General features: G+C 38.1%; 2 protein-coding genes across 2 annotated transcripts in view; one reads left to right on the plus strand and one right to left on the minus strand.

Annotated features, from left to right (window-relative positions):
* dock1 (dedicator of cytokinesis 1) overlaps window positions 1-25502 on the minus strand; it is a 283215-nt gene that overhangs the window by 201400 nt on the left and 56313 nt on the right. The gene's annotated exons all lie outside the window — the stretch shown is intronic.
* LOC130104178 (disintegrin and metalloproteinase domain-containing protein 12) overlaps window positions 1-25502 on the plus strand; it is a 119895-nt gene that overhangs the window by 18409 nt on the left and 75984 nt on the right. Inside the window, exons 2-3 of the mRNA XM_056270652.1 lie at window positions 9877-9989; window positions 15993-16066. Of these exons, the coding sequence (XP_056126627.1) occupies window positions 9877-9989; window positions 15993-16066 (187 nt within the window). The remainder of the gene's footprint in view (window positions 1-9876; window positions 9990-15992; window positions 16067-25502) is intronic.

Here is a 25502-nt window from a genome sequence, read left to right on the forward strand (position 1 = left end):
AGAGAATCTGACAGACCAAACACAATTATTTCAGCTTTACTCATTAAACTTAAGAAAATGTAAAGACAGCCAGGCCTTCACATCAGACAAACAGTTCATAAGTAGGCTACCGGTGTCATCTGCACAGCAATGCAACCACAGACCATGCTTCCTAAAAATAGAACCCAATGGGAGCATATATAATGGAAAAAGACTAGGAGCTAAAAGACTGGATCCCTGGGGAACACCACACGATAAAGGACTGCCTCAGACCAATGTTCACCAATGTTAACTCTAAAACTTCTATTGGAGAGATATGATTTAAACCATTCAAGAGCACTTCCCTTTATGCCAGCACACTGCTCCAAGAGAGCAAGAGGGTCAGCATGGTACAGTGTCTAAAGCAGCACTCAAATCTAGGAGCACAAGCCCAGCACAGTCCCCAGTGTCACCAGTAAGTAGCAACATATCATTTAAAACCTTCGAAAGTGCAGCTTCTGTCGAGTGTAGTTTTATAAAACCTTATTAAAAGACCTCAAAGAGGTAGAATATGGATGCAGAATATTGTCTTGCATTAATATGAATAAGGCATTAATATGTGCTTTATAAGTACTAATAAAAAGCCAGTATCTTATAGTAACATGCATCCTAAAAAGCTAATAGTGAGAATTGGACACTAAACTAAAGTGTGACCAATATTTGTTTTCTTATATCTCTTACATACTAAATATTTATTTTCTCTTTTTTATTTGGAATGTGATGGGCAAAAAGTTTGTTTCCTAACAAAAGTGTGAGGTGCTCTTACAGACGTTAAGCTGGTCGAGTGTGGCTGGTTTAGTGGTTCAGCTGGTGAGGTCAAACCAACATATAGCATCCAATTCACAACATACTGAATGCTTGTTGTTTTAGCCGGAAGAGAAAGTTGGATGCGTTTGCTTCAGTCCAGGGAAGGGCTGTGTTTTGTGTAAAAGGGGACTTTTCACAACAGCAGATGAAAGATTTGGTGCTCCATTTGCAATGAAAGAAAAAAGACTGTGAGGAAATGGTTATTATTGCGGAGGCTGTCACATCGAGGGCTTGTGTAAGACAGAAAACAGCCCCCTGGGTGTTCAGGAGGAGTGCAGGGCCCGTTTGCTTTCACTGTATTGCCGAGGCTTTAGAAGGGGTTTGTGGTTGCTATATTGAAGTGGTCGTGAGCCAAAAATGCATGATTAATTTTTGGAGATGTTTTCTCTCACATCCCCTCAGGTCCAGATGTCAGACAAAGATGCTGCATGTGAACTTTACTTCAGACTCCCACTGGAGATTAAACGCGGTTTGTTGCATCTTGGCGTTGTGAAGTTCTCAGACCTTTGGTTGAAACACCAGTTCTGACATTATGGGAAATCTAGTTTAAGAAGATGGTCTTAGCTAGTTTAAAGTATACATTGTATGTATATAACCATGAGCCACTAACCATGAATTTGTTGCTTTTTTTAATTACTTTTATAAGTCAGTTTTAAGTCTGCTGGTCTCCCTACCTGAAAAGTGTACAACATCCACCTAAAACCAGCAACATTTCAGCTTGACCAGACTGGGAGACCAGTTAAGACCAGCTTGGGCTAGTTTAAGCTTAGTTTTTAGACCAAGATGTTATTGCCAAAGGAACTTTCTGGAGTGAGGAGTTTCCCCAGAAGTGATGTCAGTTTCGAACACTTAAGTCACTGAGGACTTCCGAGCATCTAAATATTCACTATTTCAGACATTTTTACTATTTCTGATGGTGTTTCACTTATTCACACAAAACCAGTGTGTGCATTCACAACAGCGCTTGCATTTTTCTTTTTTTGAAATTTTGAAAAAGGATTTGCATCTGGAAATGGCATTAGATTTCTGAGCCACCCTTCAAGGCTTTATACCTTTATTAGTCAGTGATTTGCTCTCATAAATCCAGTACAAAAGATCTGGCTATAAAGAACAAACACATATAACATAGACGCTCCCAACCACATGCTCGCTTTATTGACTCTCCTGAAGATATATAAATAACAGCATGGATGAAGAGTGTAATAGCTAAAGTTTCTCGCTCTGCTTTATTGAGCATGTAAATAAGCGCTGGAGCCACGTTCCCTCACCACATCTCTATAACTTTATAATTTACTGACTCTCTTAAACGGCTCCACCACACAAGCAGGAGTTTCTGAAATGAACAAATATGGCTTGTTGTTGGGTTCACGCGAGTGAGACGTGCGGCTCGAGTTCTCTCCTCCATTAACCCGTTTACAAGTGAACATTAAAAGCCCTGCTGTGTCGCGCTAACAATAGTGTCCATTCACCCACAACTGTGCTAATGTGAAAGAAGCCAGTTACTCGTAGAGGTGTACGACTTTTTCAAAGGACCACCGAAATGAAACGGCTACAAACGTGATGACGATTCCATGTGTGTGTCGGTCGTACTCGTAAAACAGTGACGTCAGCGTAGACCCGGCCACTCTGTCACCCAAACTAACCTCTAAACCTGCAGCATTAGGCTTAGGCTTCAGAGGACTGCGTTCAGAAGCCGTTGGTGTTGGATTCAGATCTGTCAAGCTCTGGGCTTGATTATAGGATCAGTTTTATTGCCATGGAAATTATGGCTAATTCTACATCAGCCATAAGAAATACAGCCTAAGCCGTGTATTGGGTGGTTTGGTGTAGCGGTTAAAGCTGCAGTCACTAAACTCTGTGTCCCATTGACTTCAATTAATAATGCAAACGTGGGAGAGACGAGTGACTCTCCTGTTTACATATAATACATGTAAGAAAAAATATATATTTATATTTGTGTGTATATATGCACATTAGTGTTTTTTATTTATATCATGCTTCATTTTATAAAACAATATTTTAACATATTTTCTACTTTAAAAATAATAATAATATCTCTATTCAGTAAGGACACATGATAAAAAAAACATTAAAGACATTTATAATATTTTTTATTTCTATTCATCAAAGAATCCTGAAAAAATGTTTCACTGTTTCCACAAAAAAAAAATCTGTTTTCATCATTGATAATAATATTAATTTTTTCTTGAGCAGCAAATCAGCATATTAGAGTGATTTCTGAAGGATCATGTGACACTGAAGACTGGAGTAATGATGCTGAAAATACAGGTTTGATCAAAGGAATAAATGACATTTTAAAATATATCCACATAGAAAACAGTTATATTAAATTTAATATTTTTTCACAATATTACTGTTTTATTGTATTTTTGAATGAAACAAATGCAGCCTTGCTGAGCATAAGAGACTTCTTTCAAAAGCATTACCAACCCCAAACTGTTGAATCAAAATTTGAGCAAAATTAAATTTTGGTCAGTTAGTCATATATTAGATAATAAACTTTCAGGATACTGTATTTTAAAGATAATTATGTAAAATCCAAATAAGCTTTACATATCTTTATTGGAAAGGGTTTAAACAAAGTTTTTTTTTTCTCGTTCAATGAACCATAAAAAAATATTGCACATTCACCTGTGAAGCATTCTTTAAGACACTAAGGGCCCTATTTTAACGATCTAAAACGCAAGTGTCAAGCGCAAGTAACTTTGCGGTCGGATCTCGGCGCTGTTGCTATTTAACCGGCGGGATAAATGACTCTTGCGCTCGATGCAAATCTAAAAGGGGTTGGTCTGAAGTAGCTTCATTATTCATAGGTGTGGTTTGGGCGTAACGGGAAACAAACCAATCAGAGCGTCATATCACATTCCCTTTAAGAGCATGACGATCGAGACCTGTGCACTTGTTCTATGGCGCAATACTATTATAACGGCGCATTTACCAGGCGCGCTTCAGAATTGGTTCACAGCCAAGGAGATCGATGTTCTCATCAGGGCCGTAAAAGAAAGAGAAGTGACATTGGGGATGGCACAAACCCACCCAAATTAGCTTCGGTTAAACATGCATATAATAATTTGGGTAAATGTGTAAGCTTATTTTTCCCATCGTCATGGACACAACAATGATTTCCCTCGTGTTTTAATATTTTCCTTATAATAATGTATCATTTGCAAAAAGTAAAATGCATCTGTGTAGATGAGAGAATGATCTACAGTGTATGCGCGTTGTTCACACTCTGTATTATGGCCAAGCATGCGCGCTTAAAATAGCATCTGAATGTACACGCAACGCGCCACTGACTTTAGACTAGGTTTTTTCTGGTCGGTGGCGCAATTGTTTTCTGGAACGGCAAAATAGCACTAGGGAATGTTTGCGCCGGGACGCGCCTCCTTTTTTGCGCTGAACCGCCCAGGGAGCGCAAGTTCATTTCCTAGTTTGCCGGCGTGCGTCTGTGGAGGGAAAAGTCCGCTTTGGGTGGGTGCAAAATACGAATGATACATGCGTCGGTGTACAAAGTCAATTGCGCTGGGTGCAAGATGGGGCCCTAACAGTTAACAGGCGGTAGACAATTTTAAGGACACAGTTACAATAACAGGACATTAAAGAGACCTTTACTGAGTCTCCAGCAGGAGAAAGATGCCCTGCGTCCCTGATCACCGGCATGACCGTGCCATCGTCCTGCTGCAGGAGGAGATGAGGACTGCAGATGTGAACAGAGGAATAAACTGCAATGTCTGTGATGTTGCGGATCTCAGTCCTTGCAGAGCTGAACCACGTGTAACCATGTGTCCCCCCAGATGTGTCCGAGGACTCGCAAGTGCCCTGGTGGAAGAGTGGAGTAACATCTCACAGCAAAAACTGCCAAATCTGTCTCAGTCCATGAAGATGAGATGCACTGTAGCACTCCAAGCTGCTATTGATCCCGCTCTGTTCAGGGAATCATTATTTAAGTTAATGTCTCATTTGTTGAATCTTTTTATGTTCGTAAAAATATGAAGACATGTTAAAGGGTTAGTTCACCCAAAAATGAAAATTCTGTCAGTAATTACTCTCCCTCATGTTGTTCCAACCCCGTAAGACTTTCGTTCATCTTCGGAACACAAATTAAGATATTTTTGATGAAATCTGAGAGCTGGATCACTCCTCCATAGGCTTCTTAAGGGATCAAGACTGGCCGGCCCAAAAGTTATGAAAGACATCGTTAAAATAGTCCGAGTGACGACAGTGGCTCCACCTTAAGTTTATCAAGCGATGAGAATACTTTTTGTGCGCAAAAAACAAACAAAAATAACGACTTTATTCAACTATTCATTTCCTTCTCTGTACGGCCGTGATATTTCACGTAGTGATATTGCGCAAAGCTTCTAGGTTGCACGTCACACGCAGGCTCACTATTGGCCGACGCTGGTCATGTGTGTGATGGGTGACGTACAACCTAGAAGCTTTGCGTAGTTTCACTACGTGAAATATCACGGCCGTACAGAGAAGGAAATGAATAGTTGAATAAAGTCGTTATTTTTGTTTGTTTTTTGCGCACAAAAAGTATTCTCGTCGCTTGATAAACTTAAGATTGAGCCGCTGTAGTCACTCTGACTATTTTAACAATTTCTTTCATAACTTTTGGGCCGGTCAGTCTTGATCCCTTAAGAAGCCTATGGAGGAGTGAGACAGCTCTCAGATTTAATCAAAAATATCTTAATTTGTGTTCTGAAGATGAACGAAAGTCTTACGGGGTTGAACAACACGAGGGTGAGTAATTACTGACAGAATTTTCATTTTTGGGTGAACTAACCCTTTAAGAAATTTGCTGGAAACAAAGCACTATGAAGTGAGAGGATGTTTATTTATTTTCTTTATTTTGTTGCTGAGTATGTAATTTTTCTCCAAAAATGACAAAACATATATACAATGAAGGATGGTGGCCATCCTGGCGCTGTTTGTTTGAGTGTTTCAAAGAGTCTGTAAATGTGCTGACCAAGACATTTCACAATGTTATCTGTCCACAGTGTCTGTTCCTTTTCACAGTGTGTTCTGCGTGTGGGAAACCCTAGTATCGGACATAAAGCAGAGCTGAGATGACTAATCTACAGACCGGCTCGCTGTAACTCACGCACACTTCATTCTGCGAGCGAGACTGCGCTGTCTGTCCATGAGTCCATAACAGAGGGACTTTGAGGTCTGATTGTGGGTCAGATGGGGTAAAAATGTGAAATAACACCTATATATAGTGAACTATTTTGCTGCGTAAAGTCGGCCTTGAAATCTGGCAATGGTTTAGTTCTGGAACAGCTATCATGTTGGATGCGTGCCTATGATGCCTTAATTTAAAATGCAAATTAACACAGTTCTTTGTTTGCAATAGTTGATTGCAACTTTAATCTTTTAATTTCTCAATTGCGTGCATTATAAACCAAGAAGATCTGTATGCATTACAAAGAGGATGTTTCAGTAGTTTATAAAGTTTTAATGAAGACAAATAATGTGCGGCGGTAGCATGTAGATGCTAGTGAACTCTTTTGTTTTGACTAGCGTGGCTTCCTGCACGTCTGAGGCTCGTTCTGTGGGCTTGTAATGTAAACTACACTCTTAACAGCTCAGCTGTCACTGCATAATGAAGTGTTTCCGTGCATGATTAACAAAATGTACTGCTGGTTTCATTCTTGATAAGTGTGTGTGTGTGTGTGTGTGTGTGTGTGCGTTGTTTTTGTTGTCAGCGAGTTCAGTTCAGTGAGTGTAAATGTGTTTATATTGTTGAAGTGTCTGTGGTAAACTGTATTGTCTGAAGAAACAATTTGCTTATGCTTGTACAGAAACACTAAGGATCTGTTCCAGAACTACTGTAGTGAGCTGAGCTGAAAACTAACCATGAAAATTAAAAATAAAATAATAAGTGTGTGTATAAATATATCTTTATATATACTGTATATAAATATTTTTTATATATATATATACGCACTATATATAAAATATATATGTTACATGAAATGTAACAAATATTATTTATATTATAAAAAAAATTATTTATAATTTTGTATGTATGTGTGTGTATATATATACACACACACAAGAAATGTATTGTTATGGCTGAAAAATAAAAAGTAAAACTGCTTACAATATCGTTTACTGTGTGATTGACATTGACATTTTTTTTAAAGAATAAAATACTTTGTTTATACTTGATTTACTTTTTATTTGATTTATGCTGAATGAAAAAAAAATATATAAAATGCAGTATTGCAGTAATAAAAACTATAGAAAAAGAAAAAAAAAACACTGGCCAGGAAAAGATTGAATGTAAGCAGCGACCTTGTGTGAAATGAAATCAGTCGTCACAGACCTCTGTTGTGCGAGAGAAAGTAGAGATCAGCTGTGCATTTTTATTTGAGTGGGAAATATGATACAGTTTACAAGTAGATATTTAACAGTTTTATTGAAATATAACATTTCTATATTTACAGCCTGCTTGTCGTCTCTTGTGGCTGAACTGCACCGTGTGTTATGACCAGGGTGGCCATTTCCATAACACCAAAAAGGAGGATACTTTGTGGCATTAAGTGAGGCAAGAATAATTGCATCTGGTGTACTCGCAACTACAATACAATTGTGTCCATCATATCGATGGTATCATGATACAGTGATTCTGAAATAGCCTACTCTATTCATTGCCAGACAATTTGATCTACGATATATCTTGACGTAGACCTGTGTGTAACAGAAGAGGCAAAAAAGTGTTTGTTCACAGTATTTGTATTTATTCAAGACATTGTGATGTCCGTTTCAAAAACTGACCACTGAGATGAACCTGTCTTGCAAAGTGCACAGTGCCTGAAAACATAACATTTCTGGACTTCTGGAAATAAAAGAAATACATAAACAAATAATGAATGCGAAAAATAAATAAATACACATTTCCGTTCTTAAAGCAACACTGAGTATGATATTTTACCTTAAAATAATGTTTCCAAAATCGTTTCAGTGGTTTATTAAGTCGTAACAGGGTGAAAGGCACTTCTGGATTCGCTTTGCGGTCCTATATCTGCTATAACCACGCTATGTAACATTGCCAGATCGGGTCGCGTTTCTGTAGTTCTAATGAGACATAAGAAAACTACAAATTTGACTTGCTTTACATCAAGCGTTACAATAGTCATTATTTTGTTTTTCTTCGTTTCTGATGTCGCAATACATCATACTTTCATGAAATCATGCAACATACTCTACCTTGTCTGTGGACATCGTTCATCCCAAAGCCGGTGCTGATAAACAACAGCGCGCGTGCGACAGTAGGCTGCGCTAGGATAAATTATTTACCACAGCGGTAATGGACAATTCCGCTTCCAACCTGTAGGGCGACCGAAGAGGAAAAGTTACTTGATGTTGCTTTAACAAAGAAGTTCCCCTCTGCAGCAGCTCAGGCGACAACTGCACTTCATATAAATTTGTGCTTTTTTGTCCATTCTGGATTAAATGAGGTCTGACGTTTTGGCATGTTAGCTAGTCCCTCTAGAAAAACGCAATTATGCGATCGCTGAATTCAATGCATAATCAGCCAAAGTCCGTATATTTATGCGGGGGTCGCATTTTTTTCAAATACTCCGCAATTTCGCCGCATAAATTGCTGATTTCCGCGCAAAATATGCGGGGCTTGCATGATTTCATAATCCCCGCATTTTCGTGGCAAAAAAGTCACATATATCTTAGCAGAAATTTGGAAAATGTTGCGTTTGCTTCACACAAGAGCAGCCACTTCCCCCTGTTGCCATGGGAACGTTATGAAGTGACGTAATTACGCGACGTGAACATCATCGAAAAGCTGTAAAACAGGAGCACACTTTATTTTTAAATATTTCATTTTTAGTGAAGTTGTAGCATATTCCTCTAGTAAAGCTACAGAACTTGTTTGTTTTATCAAACAGAAATTACCCGCACACATGGGGTGTTCGAGGCGCAGGGCACATACAATACTGCAGACAGTTGGGAGCGCGCAGCTCTTAAAGGGGCCACGCCTTATTTCCACTCGTTACAGTCTGAAATAAAACAAGAAATTAAATATTTCCAGCACTTTCTGTGATGTGGTATGCTTGCTTATCATAGGAAGTAATAAGAAAGGACTCTTTACATTAAGGTAGTAGCCTAGTCAGAACAGGGTGTTGGGGGAATCACTTTTTTCTCTCTTTTTCATCAAACCGCAGTTTTTGCAAGTTCCCGCAATTTCATCGCAAAAATTTGCATAAATATCCCGCATATTCCATCGCATTTTTAAAGAAAACAGGCCGCGTAATCAAGGAATTTTGCCCGCAACAATCACAAAAAACTCTGCGTTTTTCTGGAAGGACTGGTTAACGTTATGATATGACATAGCCAGCACGTGAAGGCTTGTTTACGTTTTTAACCAATGATATAGCAGATATTTATTTGACACCGCTTTCAGCCAATCATTTGTTTGACCAGAGATTTCACGGCATTAGACGCTATGCTGCTGCGTCCCAATAAAGATTCTAGAGCGGGGTTTTTTAGGCCGATTCAGCGCAACTCCAAAAAAGAGGACAAATGAGGCTGCGCCGGACGCCGGACAGGGGGCTTAAAATCCGGACTGTCCGGCCAGAATCCGGACGTATGGCCACCCTAGTTATGACTAATGTACATGTGATGTCACTTTTATGACATCTGATGGACAAGGCCACAAGAACAAGCTTCATTAGGTCATTATAGAGGTCTGATCTGAATCGAATCAGGCCTGAAATAGATGGTTGCAGTTTCCAGGGAGATTGTTGTCAGGACAAGCCTGATGTCTGGAAGCATCGATTAACAATGTTGTTCATTGTGTCTCTGCAGGCTGAAAATACAAACGCCAATGAGATTTTTTATAAAGCATGGATTAAAGAAAGAAAGCTTAGAGTGATTTTAAATAAGCAATGCTCAGCAGGGTTAGTCTGTGAATCAGCGATGTCGTCAGTCAATGGAAAGTCTAGGCCGAAGAGTTGTTGTTTACTTTAAGGTGGAGATGTCATGTACTTGTTTTTCTTCTTTCAGCCGCCTATCCGACTCAACATGATACACTAAACACGCTGGAGCATTATGATGTGATTGAACCACACCTGCTCATTGGAGGACAGCAGAGACCGGTTAGTCTCATCAACTCAATGGTAAGTCACTGGTAAAATCAAGCCCATTTCAATATCTTTTTTTTTTTTTTACATGTTTATTTATTTATTATTTTATTTATTTATTTAATATGGACATAGCAACAACATTGGACGAACCAGATGCATTGTTTAAAGTGTTATAGCACATGTGCTAATTTTCAACACCTGTCCATAGGGGCTTTTATGTTCAGCTTTCTTTAATGTGGGATGTTGAAAATGGTCTGCAAAGTTCCAAAGAACAAAGTCAATCCAATGGGAGTTATTCTCAATATCAGTGTCACTGTTCCTGAACTCCATTGTTGCCTTGAGTTTTTTTATCCGGGAAGGAACACGTCACAATATTCCTCATTTAAATAATTCATACACAGAATAAAGGGGCGGGGCCTGGTTGAGTTAGTTAGTAGTGTGTTGAAACTCACGGTTATGGTAAGGGGCGGGACATTTTCCAAACACGCTCAAAGCACTTGACCAATCACAACACACTGCTCCAGCCGACCAATAAGAGCACAGTGTGATTTTCAGAAGGAGGGGCTTCATAGAGACAGGAACTAAACAGAGCGTTACTGGCAGACTGGGAATAGAGGAGCCGCAACAATGAAAAATATGGGGAAAATAATGTGTTTCAAGCATGAAAAAACTAAATGAAGACTTTTTAAATATGGCATACAGGCATAATAGGTGCTCTTTAGGGTTGCAAATGCCATTATACACATTATACAATGCCATTATACACATCAAAGATTTGTATAATGGCATTAATGGCATCTAAAGATTTGTATACACATTATACAAATCTTTAGGGTTGCAAATGCCATTATACACATTATACAAATGCCATTATACACATCAATACAAGGTCTTGACCAAAAATATATGCACCTCTTGATGGAGATAAATGTTGTGATGTTATTTCCATCAAGAGGTGCATCAATATTTGGTCAAGATCTTGTATTGACGATGCAAGAGTCCAGCTCTCTGTAAAGTCTCCTCCAGCACATCCCAAAGACTTTCAATGAATTTAAGTTCTGGACTCATAAGTGCAAATTAATGTGTGAATATGATTCTTCATGCTCCTCCCAACCATTCTTTCACAGTTTGAGCCTGATGAATCTTGACTTTGTCATCCTATGGCCATGATGTGTTTTCCTAGAATGGTTGTTTAAGAAATGAAAAGCTACACACTCCATCAATTAGGGTTAGAAGAACTGTTGGAAAACATATAACATGATAGAAACATAATAATCTGCAATAACGATCCAGTCATAGACTCTTAAGCATTTGCCTATTTAAATCCAAACAGCGGCCGGGCAGTGTATGTTGTCCTTTTAAGTTTGAAGATAAACGTGTTTAGTACAAACTATGATTACATGCCTGTTCTTTTTTGAACAAGGACTGAGTTTGCACAGTTTGATATGTTTTGGGAAGCAGCAAACAGACCTGCCTGTGAGGGAACATGAGCCCTGGAGGGGAAATGTTGCTTTTGTCCTTAATGAAAAACATTTCTCAACCAATTTATGGAATGAAGACATGCAGGACTGTTTTGAAGCCCATTTGTTTGTTAATTTATTTACTTGGAGTGTGTTGTTTTCTTACTGGAGTTTGTAAAAAGGTTTTATAGCCAATGTTTTACATGTGTACTGCCGTGAGCAACAATCATTAAGAGTAAATCAGACCACCTAGGGATCAGTGTGTGTGTGTGTGTGTGTAACTCTTCCTTACACATGTGAAGAGTCCCCACAAAGATACCAGAACCTAACATAACATAACCAAACATAAATTGTTATTATGACAGTTATGACTTTATCACCCTCATGTTTTTACTAACCCATATGACTTCTCCTGTGGAACACAAAAGAATAAATCTTTACACATTTTTTCCATACAATCACAATTCATAGTAACCACTTCTGTCAAGGTCAAAAAAGGACAAAAAGTGTCATTAAAAAAAAAACACAAAATCACATTTATCTCCAATTATATATTTTAAGGAACAGACAGTAATTTTCCTGTCCCTAAATTCTTTTTTTTAGTTCAGTGGCCCACTTTTATTTTGTCTTCAATTAGTTTTTATTTTATTTTTATTTATTTTTGGAGCTTGAGAGTTGCTGTTACTTTGAACTGGCATTTTTAAAATGGAATGGTGATGATTGAAAGATCATCAAATAAACGTTCCTCAAAACCTGATTCATGAAATACTCACATTTTAATATGATTTTTCTATAAAATGGATAATCAAATAAACCTAAGTTGCTTCAATCCAGTAAGTATTCATCTTGAAATATTACCAATAATTAACAATACCGTAATACTGTAGGCTTTAAAGGGTTAAAATTGATCTTGTGTTCCACATGGAGAATAACAGCATATGCAATATGAGGGTGAATAATTGATGGCAGTACTGGTGGATTTACCTGAATTATTCCATTTAACTTGGTCATTGAAAAAATGCACAAGTTCTCCTTTACAGCCCTTGTAGATTTGCATGCATTTTTCCTTTTATTTATGGTGTTTTGGCTTTAATAGGAAAGTCGAGCGAGGCAGTTACTACAGGAAAATATAGTATTTGAAATGTAGAAATGTGTCGGGACATGACACAGTCTGGACCCCCATCATCACAATCAAGCACATGCGCTATATCCGCTGCGCCAAGGCTTCAACTTTACATGTGTTTTCCAGATCATTGTTCTTCTTCATGACCCAGTTGGCATCGGCTCACTGACTGACACAATGACATTCTCCTGTACAGTTTCCTGGAGCAGCGCAAGAATACTCCCAACACCACACACCGAGGCTTTTCAGGGATGAGGCTTTTCAGCTGGAATGCTGAGTTTTGTTTTTGTGGGACATTTCTTTATACATACTGACACTTTATACTTTAGTTTCGTCCCTTTTTGCTCCAGTCCTCCAATGGCTGTTTAGATCCTCCAGGTGGTCTTCAATAAAATTGAGACGGGAGGTAATGTTATTGTTGGAGACCAGTGATTATTCAGTAATGCGAGTCTCTCTTGTTCCTTTGCAGTAGATTTATTAATTGGAGATTTTGACTTGTCAACTGATTTGTTTACTGACTTTTTATGTAGACCACCAGTAGGGGGAGAATGAATACTTATATAAGCCAGTGTCAGTCATGTCTGAAAGCTTTGTCGAGTTTTTTCGTACTTCTTGCTTTGAGGTTTTGGACTCTTGCAGTGATTTAACTTTGAAACCTCTCTGAGGAACCCTTGCAATGGTGTTAAATTTGCTTCATTTGTTTGCTTAACTATGGATTTTTGGAGGTCAAAGTTGTTAGTGGTGGTTTTGTAACCAAGGGAAATCCATAAAAGCTTCAACCCCCGAATGTCTTCTCGTCAGAGATTTATACATGCAAGAACATGCACTCTTATATCCCACAAACTCCCAACTTATTCCATGCGGTTTAATCATTTTTAAACCAAGACAGTGAATGGTACGTCCATGTGTTCAATAAAGCAATAGGCACAAGATGACGTAGATTACAACGATTTTACCATGGGGAAGAGTTTGGAATCTCGTATTTTACTTCTCTGTTTTTCATCACTTGGATGAAGGTCAGCCCATATACTAGGTCAAGTTTGTGCTAAACACTTAGCAAACGTTCCCTCACGATCTGATTTACCTTGTGTAAATTTGTCACGGCTGTAACCGCGCATTAACATACATATGCAATGACGCATGGAGCTCTTCATGTTAGACAGATGATTCATGCTTATTTCTGCTATATTTTGTCAACGCCTGGCTGCTTTAAATCCATTTCCCTCAGAGCCTCGGAGTAAATCTGCCGAACTTTCAGACTTACAGAGCGTGAAGAGAATTAATGTCAGAGAGAATTGAAACATAAAACTAATCCTGACAGCTATAGACCTACGACACAATGGCGGATTCATTTTATCCTGCATTAAAGCCCACTCAAAGCTGGAAATATACTTTCTCTCGCTGTCTATTGGTCTGAGGCCTTGCATTGTCTGTTACGCAGCAGTTGGATTTCATCTTCCACGAATATAACCACTAAATAACATGAAACGGCTATTGCAACCCATTTCACTTTCTAAATATTTAATGAGAACAAAAATGTAGGACCACATATTTATTATTCAGTCTATCGGGAATATGCGTTTTTGTACTGACCGCTTTTAACATGGTCATTGACTTCAGTTGATACAACTGTGTGAATAAACCAGCTCTTTTACTCACACTATTTACTCAGTAAGTCATGCAACTAAATCCATAAACCCTCACATAACATTTCAAATTATTATCAGTAAATCAAACCCAAGTAAATGTTGAAAAGCAAGCGATCAGACTCTTTGACAGTTTGAAGTGTGCTGATAAGGGTTCACCATCACAACATGGTGTCTAGAAGTGTCACAGGTGTGAGTAATTATTTAATCAACCAATCAGCTGCCATCTTTTCAAGTGGCAATCAACCAATCATGACAACCAGCGTTATACGGGTAGATGCAGATGAAATGCTAATGCAGCAACAGGTGTTTAACGAGACGGGTTAGTCTAATTTTTTTAATCTAACCTCAAAACAGGGAAACTTTTTATGCGTTTTAACCATTCATTTACACGACAACTGCGTTTAGGGGGCCTAAAAATGCAAACTTTTGAAGGCGTTCTTGTTTTTGAAAACGATACCATTATCTGGTGGGCAGATCGAGGCTTCGTCGAACACTGAAACAGTTGAAGCAAATGTGCCGTATTGTGTCGAGGCTTCGAAACAATCCGACACCTCTCTCCACGGTGACCCCTAGTGGTCAGAACAGTGTAAATGCAACAAAAACCTGGGCCAAACATGCATAAAAACACCTTTTTAAAAAAAAAAGGAAGTAAAATCTTTCAAATCCAATTATCTAATCATAATGGTGCGTTCACACCGGACGCGAATAGCGCGTCAGGCGCGAGTGATTTCAATGTTAAGTCAATACAAAGACGCGTTACGCGCGGACAAAAATTCCTGCGGCGCAAATGAGGCGTAGAGCGCGGCGCGGTAGACGCGAATACGCCTCATTCACGCGTCATGTTCGCGCGAATTGAGCAAATTGAGCCTCTGGCGCGTTATGCGCGAATGATTTTATTGAGTGCTTTTTGTGCATTCACGCGTTTGATGCGAATTCGAGTCTGCCACCCGAGTTGAAAAATCTGAACTTTGGCGTCAATTCGCGCCGCCTTAAACAATCAGGAGCCTAGCTGCTTGCTGCTGTCACATGGTGAAGTATCCGGATGCTTCAATAAATTATTTTGTAATATGACTAAATGCCTGTGTGGTTCTAATGCACAACAAAGCAAATATTTGATCACATAAAACTTGATTTCAATATATGAGACATTCATTTTGAATTGAATGCTATTTATTCCATATCTAGATATGAAATATTATTATAATGTAAAGACAACCAACATACTATAGTGCATAAGTTCGTGTCTGGACAGTGTTGTGTGAGAGAGAGAAAAATCACAGGACAGGTTAATCACTTTTGGAGGCTGGCTCCATTTATCATCAACACAAAAATAAATGACATATTAGGTGGATGAGGGCGAGGGTGATCCTCGCTCCGATGCGGGACAACAGGTCATCAAACTGGGCGCGGCCGCGCGGGACAGGCAGAAGTACCGCTGAAAGCGGCCGTCATCCAGGCGGAGCTCCTGGAGCGAGCAAATGGTGAAACTCGCCAAACTGGGTTCGCCTCCGAAGGCTCTGGTGGACACAAATACGGCGACGATGATCCAGACATGCATAAAAACACCTTTTGAAAAAAAAAACCCTGAATATTACGTGTTCAGTCTATAGGCGTGTAGTTTTTCTTTACAAAGTGACATCGCCATCTACTGGCCTGGCAGCAGAATACAGCATTTTTAGTCGTTTTCGTGGATCCATGTGAACAGGGATCGTTTTGACGTTTTGATCGTTTTGTGTTGTCTGTACACGAAAACGCTTCCGGGTTTAGTACATATATATATCTGTGTGTCTTTGTCTGATTTTAGGGGCACCCTGGATCACTGAAGGTGCTGATTGAAGTGGACGGGGAGCAACTGCTACTTGCTTTACAGAAAAATGAGTAAGTCTTTCATTATTTTCTCTCTTTACCAAATAGAAGGTACCATGGTACAATGATGGTAACAGAAGGTAATACCACTTTGATATACAGTATACTATAGCAGCAGGGGTTTTCAATCTTATAGATGCCACGAACCCCTAAATACGATCAAAGGACTCCCATCATATAATTTAAAAGACAAATTTAAATTGTGGTAAAAACAATAATATTGTAAATATTATTAGATTTTTTTTCTATTACATTGCTATGTTTTGTCCCTAATCCCTATAGTACTGTTCGATTTATTTGTTCTAATGCTCTATTATTTATTTGATTTATTTAAATTGTATTTATTTATTTTATAGAATATCTTATTTAAATTTTACTTTATCATTTATTTTTACATGTTTTACACTTTTTTCTTCTAAAATTGTCTACCACTTCTTTCCAGACACTTTAAAGAAATGCTATTATTTCTTTTGTACAGCCACTTTTGTTTCATCCTAATCTAAAACCATTTTATAAATGTGTATCTAGTGGTTCCTTTTGTCTGTAGATTTAACACTATAGAATGGGAGCACTTTCAAACAGAATCTGAATATTTTTGCCCTTTTTTATTTATAGCCATTCTGACTTACTAAATCACAGTAGTCTATTGGAGGAATTGTGGGGGTTCTAGCATAATTTTGACTATTAACAAAGGTTGAAAACATGCATGTAATAAATTTGTATGAGGATAAATTAAATACAGAAACATTTTGCAATTTAAATAAGATAACTATGTGGCTAGACTCTCTTATATAACATCTATATTACTGGCTTGTCAATTCTTGCATTATTGAATAAAATATTGAATATTGAATATTGAAGCTATAAGTTCAGTGTATCATTTATCAAGTATTTGAGTATTACATAAGGCATTGTAGTATATCGCCTTGTAAGAATCCATGTGTCCTGCTTTTAAAGGTTGAGCTGACACTGTAAGTGTGTGTTTCTGAAGTGAAAGAGCAGCGTGAAGCGGTCAGTCAGGTCGGCGTAATGAAGCTTGTGTCAAACGTACCCTCGCCAGCTCTGTTTTTGAATGCAAATGCACATTCGCTCTGACAGATTCATGCTGAGAGCGACAAATCTCCACAACAGTGTCAAATTACTGAATCCACGGCAGAGGGAATGGCAAACGTGGACGCCCGTGATGTGCAGCATATCATGCAGAAAGCCAGTCAGGTTTCTGAAGGGTAGATGACGTAAACCGAGGTCACAGCGTGAGCTGTAACTCACCTCTGATTTTATTCAGGTTGACATTGATGTTCACGGTGAGAGTGATTGAGAACCCTTCTCTGGTAACACAGAGTGTGTGTGAATATGAACCAGAGCATGAAGAGGAAAAAAAGAAACATTCGGAGGGCTGCGCCGGAGTTAAATTTGCAGGGGCTGAATTATACAGTGTTAGTGACCTTGAAGTTATAGACTTCTCAGAGACTACATTCACTGTGCTGCTAAATGTGGCGAAGATTTGTTTTCCTTATCAGACAGTACAATAAAATTGCTTTTTCAGTTCTTTGACTTACTGTAATATTTTGAAATATTTTGTTTCCTATTTGAATATATTTTCATTTATTCCTGTGATCAAAGCTGTATTTTCAGCATCATTACTCCAGTCTTCAGAGTCACGTGATCCTTCAGAAATCAGTATAATATGATGATTTGCTGCTCAAGAAACATTTCTGATTGTTAGCAATGTTGAAAATAGTTCTGCTGCTTCATATTTTTGTAAAAACAGTGATTAATTTTTTTTTTTTTTACTTTAATGATACTTTTATGAATAGAAAGTTTAAAAGAACAGCATTTATTTGAAATAGAATTTTTTTGTAACATTCAAAAAAAGTCTTTACTGTCACTTTTGATCAAAATAATGTGTCGGGACATTTGTTGGGACCTTGTCGGGACATTTCTTTGGTTCCAGTAAGGAAAAACAGCTTATAAATCATATTAAGTGATGTTTTTTGAAAATCTAAAAATGTTGAAAGTTTTCTGTGATGGGTAGGTTTAGGGTTAGGAGATAGAATATATACAGTTTGTACAGTATAAAAATCATTATGTCTATGGAAAGTCCCCATAAAACATGAAAACACAATGTGTGTGTGTGTGTGTGTGTGTCTGTGTGTGTCTGTGAGTGTGTTTCTGTCTGTCTGTCTGTCTTCAGGTAACCAGAACTTAAACTTCAGTGTTATTGTGACTTTTGGCTGGGGTTGGAAGTGGTCAGGCAGTGTTGTGTGGGAATGAAATCCAGCATGTGTAATACTGTATAAGGAAGAGAAAGCGAGAGATCTCGTGTGAGTCTCCTGCTCCAGTGAAGCTGATGAATTCCAGTTGTTGAAACTGGATGAAGTAGAAAAAACATTTGTCAAATGAAATTATCAAAATCGAAAGTTCTTATTTGTTTTTCATCCTCTCTGATTTCAGCACAAGAAATTGTAGGAGGTGGTCAAGCACGTTCATTTAAGGGGTCACAGCATTTCTTTCTTTCATAAGCAGCAATCAAGCACGTACCATGGCCATTTAATGTTCCATTGAATGCATGATGGTAATAATATGACAGTTGACGCACACTGAAGCAGGTCAACGTATGTTTTGCATTTGCATTCTGTAGGAAACACCAGCGTTACACGAGTCCTGTGTTGAGTTAGAGAGACTCAATAGAATATGATATTTAAAGGTCATACTAATGTATAGTTGACAGACGACATGATAAGGTGAATTAAATAGTCACAAATGTCTGAATGAGCCCCTCTTTCTTAGTTCATCTAGATAAGAAGATGAATTCAATTTATTCTTCATTTTATTCAAATCCCCTAATTAAGGTGTATAAGTAAATTTAATTTATGTGAATAACCTGAACTGGAAATGAAGTTAAAATTGGATCTTATCCTCTTTAAAGAACAGAACAAAGTACATTATTCATCTGCCTAGTCAAATGCAAAAGTATAATTTGAGTGCCCAGTGGGACGGCATCACTCCTGCAGTTTCTGAGGTTGTAGGGAGTATTGAACTGTAGGGTGTTTATGGCGTTACGGTGTTGCACTAACTATGATGTTGGTTATAGGGCTAAAATGTCACACATTTATATACCAAACATTCTAATGCAATAATGCAATAGGGCTGATTCTTACCTTAGTTTTTTTATATATATAGTACTTTGCAAAATGCTTAGGAACGTTAGTATTTTCACAAAAAAAATATATATATTCTAAGCCAGTTAGTTATATATTTTGCTGTAGTGTGTCAGTAATATCACTTTACATTTCCAAACATTCATTTTGCCATTAATTGTAATAATCCAGTGAGTTTTGTATGCTCAATGAGTCTGAAAACAGCCGGTATGATCTGATCTCACTATCATTGAGTCTGTCTGTGATTACATGAAGAAACAGAAAAAACTGAGACTAAATCCAGAAGAACTGCAGCAACGTCTCGAAGACGCTTGAAGAAACATTCCTGCATTAAAGTGTGTTGGTGTTTTAATTTGTTGGGTTGTATCTTTCTGCATACTAATGTTGCATACAATCTTATTTAAACATGTAATCTTTAATGTATTTAAGCAAAACAAAAGCCTGCTAGAAGTGATTTTTGGACTGTTCCCATGGTAACAAGGGGGCGTGTGAGATAGAGACAGAGGGTTGGAAAAGGAGACAACCTCTGTGAAAAGCATCTCATGAGCGCTGTAGACGTGTTATTATCAGAGACATGGCCTCTCTATGTGCCAGACGGGAGAACAAGGGCTGCACAACACCTTCTCACATTATCATGAAGCGATAAAACTGAACGGGTGATGAATATGGAGTCCTGGAAAGCGTTTCAGAAGAAACACAGAGGGTGATCCACAGGAACATTAGAAGGGAAGATAAGATCCAGCGCTGTTGGAAATACTCTCTCTCTCTCAAACACACACACACACACACATGCAACTTAATCAAATAGACTATAAGCAAACTGAATCCCAAATGCGTGTGAAAGAGCGGCAACCAAACACCATACCAAAAATATAGCAAAATTGGATATTTTAATTCTGTTTGTATATATATATAGTGTGTGTGTGTGTGCGTATACAGGTGAAACGCGAAAAATTAGAATATTGTGCAAAAGTTAATGTATTAAAGTAATTCAACTTAAAAGGTGAAACTAATAAATTATATTGACTCATTACATGCAAAGTGAGATATTTCAAGCCTTTATTTGTTATAATTTTGATGATTATGGCTTACAGCTTATGAAAACCTTTTCACAATATTCTAATTCACAATATTCGAGTTTCACCTGTACATACAGTATGTGTGTATACTGTATATGGATGAATGGATGGATGGAACGAAAAAATTATGGGTAACATTTCACCAAAATGTTTCATTAGTTTAGTTATCAACTTTAGTTAACATGAACTAAGAGTGAACTGCATTTCTACAGCATTTATTAATCTTAGTTAATGTAAATTTCAACATTTACTAATACATTATTAAAATCAAATGTTGTATTGGTTAACATTAGTTAATGCACTGTGAACTAACATGAACAAACAATGAAAAGCTGGATTTTGATTAACTAACATTAACAAAGATGAATAAATTCTGTAACAAATTCTTCATTGTTAGTTCATGTTAGTTAATACATTAACTAATGTTAACTAATGAACCTTATTGTAAAGTGAGTTACACTTTATTTTAAGATGTCCTTGTTACAGCACTGTAAAAAATTATCGTGATTTTAACGGTAAAAGACTGTAAAAATGCTACAGTGAAAAACTGTTAATTGGTTAACAGAAATGTATGTACATTAGTTATGTACATTAGAGTTTTATGTTACATTTAATGTTGTTAATTTAATGTTTATTGCATTTTTTAAATTTCATGTGTTACCATGATGCTGTTTAGTGTTTGAGCGAATGACACTGTGCAGCTTCTATATATAGTATTAATTTTCTTGTGAATGAGCTGCTTGTGATGAGCTTTGATTTATCATGTGACTTTTATCACTGCTGTGATGATTGTTGTTTGTCAGTGTATTACAATGGTATAAAACAGATATTAATACATAAATAGCCTGGTAAATTAACGTTATATCAGATAATGAAATATGGTTTATTACTGTACATTTTAGGTTAAGTCTGTAAAACCAATAACGTCTGTACCATATTTTTGACGGTAAAGTTCTGGCAACCACAGCTGCCGGTATTTTACTGTAAAAATGGCATTTTATTTTTTACAGTGTACAATTAAGTACTAATAGTATACTATACTTACTATATAATTAGGGTTAGCTGCATGTATCAATGCATTCTTGACTGTTAAATTATAATTATACTGTATTATAGTAACTACAGGTAAAATCTGTAAAATGAATTGTTACCTTAAAGTGTTACCAAATTATGTAAAGATATTATTTATTCATACTTCATTACAGTGAAAAGTGATGTGATTGTGGTAATTCAGTCCTTTGTACCCTACCGCTGTTTGGAGATGCAGTACATGAATACAGCTCTTCATTAGTGCAGATGAAGTTGCCTGGAAAAAACAAGACTTTCAAGTGCTGAGTCGTATAACAGTGTTTTGCAGATGCCCTTATCCAGAGCTCCAATTATCTGGCAGCTTACAGCGGTCATTAATGAAGGAAACCGGATCCTTGACATTCTAAATTAATTAGACACAGAAAACATCTCATAAACCCCCGGGATGCAGATTGAGAAGGTGTGTTTGTCGCAACCTTCAGTCTCTTTAAGTCTTACTTAATGGATCTCTTACACACACACACAACCCTCATCTGTCATTCTCTTTTATCACTCGTGCCTCATTGTGCCGCTCTCTCGTCTCACCGGCTCTGCGCTTGTTTCTTCCACAGATGCATCTCCGCCTCTTCCTTCAAGTGCCTAATGGTTCTTTTATCATTGCACGATTCGGTCAGAAGCTCATATTGTGGTTAGTATTGCATGATGAACATTCAGCATTTGACATCAAGCCTAAAGTCTCATCAGATTACATCAGCAATGCAATTAGCAAAAACTGCAAACAGTCATTCACACATTTGTTGTTGTTGTCTCGAAAAGGAATTTAGTGCGGAATAGCAAAGTTCACATTGTACCTGGACTTCACCTGGAAATCACTTCTCTTCAGTTGTGATACAATCTAAGTTCACTTTATTTGACACAGATATTTTTTGGATGCGTGTCAACATGAATCGGGGCCTGTCCGCTCCTCTCCTCTCTCTGTTCATCACATTACAGGTCCGGTTCTGTTCAAGCTCTTCTCCAGACGAGGCCGTGTGTCTCTGTGGACGCGCTGCTGTAAGCGTCTTTCAGTCTGTGCAGCAGAACGGCTTTCCCCAAACGGGGTTGTGAGATTGTGATAGAAATGGCTGTGCAGAATTAAAGTGATATTCAGTATTTACTCGTCCTCATGTCATTTACATTTACATTTATTCATTTAGCTGACGCTTTTATCCAAAGCGACTTACAATTGCTATATTACAGAGGTCGCACGCCTCTGGAGCAACTAGGGGTTAAGTGTCTTGCTCAGGGACACATTGGTGTCGCACAGTGGATTCGAACCCGGGTCTCTCACACCAAAGGCATGTGTCTTATCCACTGCACCATCACCACCCTTTAATTAATATTTCTTCATGTGAGTTATTTTCATACAAAAAAAGCATGCGGTGAACAAATGCTGTCAGTGTTCAAGAAAGACTAAGGCCCTGTCCCAAATGGCGCGCTTCATGCGGACTTTCGGTCTCGTGGACTTAAATTGCGTGTGCTCGCCGAGTCTACGAGTCCGTAGGTCGTCCCATTTAGCATTTTAACGCTCTGAAGTGTGCTCAGCAGCGCCCCCTGTGCACCCTTGAAGCGGCCTTCAGCGAAGCCCGCATAGATGCAGGCTCCACGCACTTTCACTACCCAGGAATCCTTGCGAAAGGCCAATCAGACAACGGATGGGAGGAGATTTCGCTCATGGACAGTTGTTAACATGGCTGAGAAGAAAATATTTAAGTGTAAATTATCATTACGGTTTTTATACAAACATTATGATCATCGAGCAGTGGTTGATGTCTCAAACATAGGCTAATAATAGCGAGCTGAATAATACGATCGCATTATGATTCATTAAACAAAATAGAACAGAATGTCAGGGCTTTACTGAGTCATATGTAAACACAACAACAATAGGCAGCATATTTCCCCGAACCTGTAGCTCCTGTCCATAACAACAATCAGACCGTCTTCCTGTTTCCGGCGTGACGATCGAGTCTGTCCCAAAATACCTCTCAATGCGCCCTCGCGGACTCGCGCTAAGGGCCCTATAGGTCTGCACTACATGACGTCACCGAAGTGTGGACTCTGAGGAAGTCCACAAGTCCGGAGTGTGCCATTTGGGACAGGGCCTAAGAAGCATCAAGTGACTTTAAAAGTATGTATGAGGAACGGGTTGTTAAAATATGCATTTAAAAAAATAAAACCTAAATAAATTTGATCCAGGGTCAGAAAGTAATCAGGGCTTGGGGGAGATATTATTGTAATTATATTTTATTCTATGCCTATAGACTTAATGTGCACTATTTACAGCAACTTTTGTGTTTGATTTGTTTTAAAAAAATAATAGTTGCAAACTGGGTTAATTGTTGTGGTGTGTGTCTTTAAGTTATGTTTCTTCTTTTATTTAGTACTAAATGTGTTACAGATGTGCATAATTGTACTTTTGATAACAGATTTCATTTTAAAAGCATTAAATTACACGCACAGAATGGTATTCTGGCATCACTCATGTCAGATGGATGGCCGTAATAGCGTTTTCATTAACATTTCTCCATATTTTATGTTCTTTAAAGTGACTTCATGTTTTTACTGAGTTCTTTGTCCTTATATGGTGGACGTATGAACCAGAGGAAGCAAAAGATGGATTTTGTGATTTGAAATGGAGCCATTTGCATTGTTCGGTATAATGAGTCGACAGGGTGATAGAGAGAAACCTAGTGCTTCAAAAACTGCTAATATATTTGAAGTGAGTGAAAGAGTTCAGAAAATGCCCATAAATAGTTCTTACTGGCCATGAAATAGTATTTTGCATTATTGTTATTAAAAATACATGTGACTTATGTTAAACCCTGTTTGTTCTTCTTAATGATCAAACTAGACTGATGTTCCATATCTAATGCCATATTCAAGACTTTCAGGGAATATGGACTTAAATTTGTGTCTGTTCCTAGCTATCATGTTACTTCAGAAGAGACCTATAGTGGAGTCAAATGGACCTCATTAATGATGCTTTTTGGTCTATTTGGAGTTTGATAATCCCAGAATGCAATTCTATTATATAGAAATGAGCAACTGAGATATTCTTTAAAAATGAATCTTTCGTGTTCCACAGAAGAAAGAAAGTCATACGGGTTTGGAGCGACAATAAAAAAAAAAATCTTTCATTTGGGAGCAAATTATTCTTGTAAATGTACAGCACAAATGCAGGATTTTCATTTAGTTGTCTAATAAACCTGGCATTGCATTTTACAAGTATTGCTTTTGTTCCCTGGATAAAAGCGCCTGCTAAATGCATGAATGTTCCTTCTTGCGCTCAGAACACTTTCAAGTAAATCTGTTTGTTTTTGTGCGTCTGCTTTTATTAGCTTGTGTCTTTATAGACTGTGTGTTTATTTGATTGTGCGCTGTTGTCTTTTTCCTCGCTTGCTCGTCTGCGCTCTGACATGCAGCTTGACCTCAGTCGGAGCATCCTGTTGCTCAGCAGAGTTGCTTGACCTTTGACCTCTGCGCTCCATCAGTCTGACAGCCTGTGCTGAGTAAGCGTTTGAAAGAGTTTTATCCTGTGCAGATTGCTAAAAAACACCAAGCAAACAAAATCTCTTGCTTCCGCCTCATTTGACCAACATGTTTTCCCAAGAGCCCTGAAGACCTGCTGAGGAAACTGAACCCTGCCTCAGTGAATTTCCTTTTGTTCCCTAGTTTCAGGGGGTTTGGTGCTCTCGAGAAGCGCTCTTTAAAGCACAATAAAAGAGAAGCAGGACTTGTGGGAGCTCTTTCCCTCGTGCTCATGCAGAAAGCAGATGTTCTGCTGAATCGCTGCAGTCGTGTGGTGCTGAGCACGAGTCTGGGCTTTGGCTTCAGACAGCCGAGTGTGAGAGTTCCCTACAGGGACGCCGATGAAAGCTGAACATACTGAGAGGAAGTGTTGGACGAGTGTAGCTGGGAAACACGGGGAGTGTTTGGGATAGATCACTGAGACTGGAGGAAATTAAAACATGTGCAGAGATGATGTACTGTTAGTATTTAATGAGGATTTTGCATTGGAGGAAAACACAGATTATGTGTTTTTTTTTATATGCGTATCTATAGCACGAGTTCATGCTTTCATTTTGCATGATCTTTATACGCAGAAATGACCTTTTACGTGCATCCGATATGCATTTT

Source organism: Rhinichthys klamathensis, unplaced genomic scaffold (assembly GCF_029890125.1).
Source record: "Rhinichthys klamathensis goyatoka isolate OS25496 unplaced genomic scaffold, OSU_Roscu_1.1 h1tg000304l_1, whole genome shotgun sequence".
NCBI lineage: Eukaryota > Metazoa > Chordata > Actinopteri > Cypriniformes > Leuciscidae > Rhinichthys > Rhinichthys klamathensis.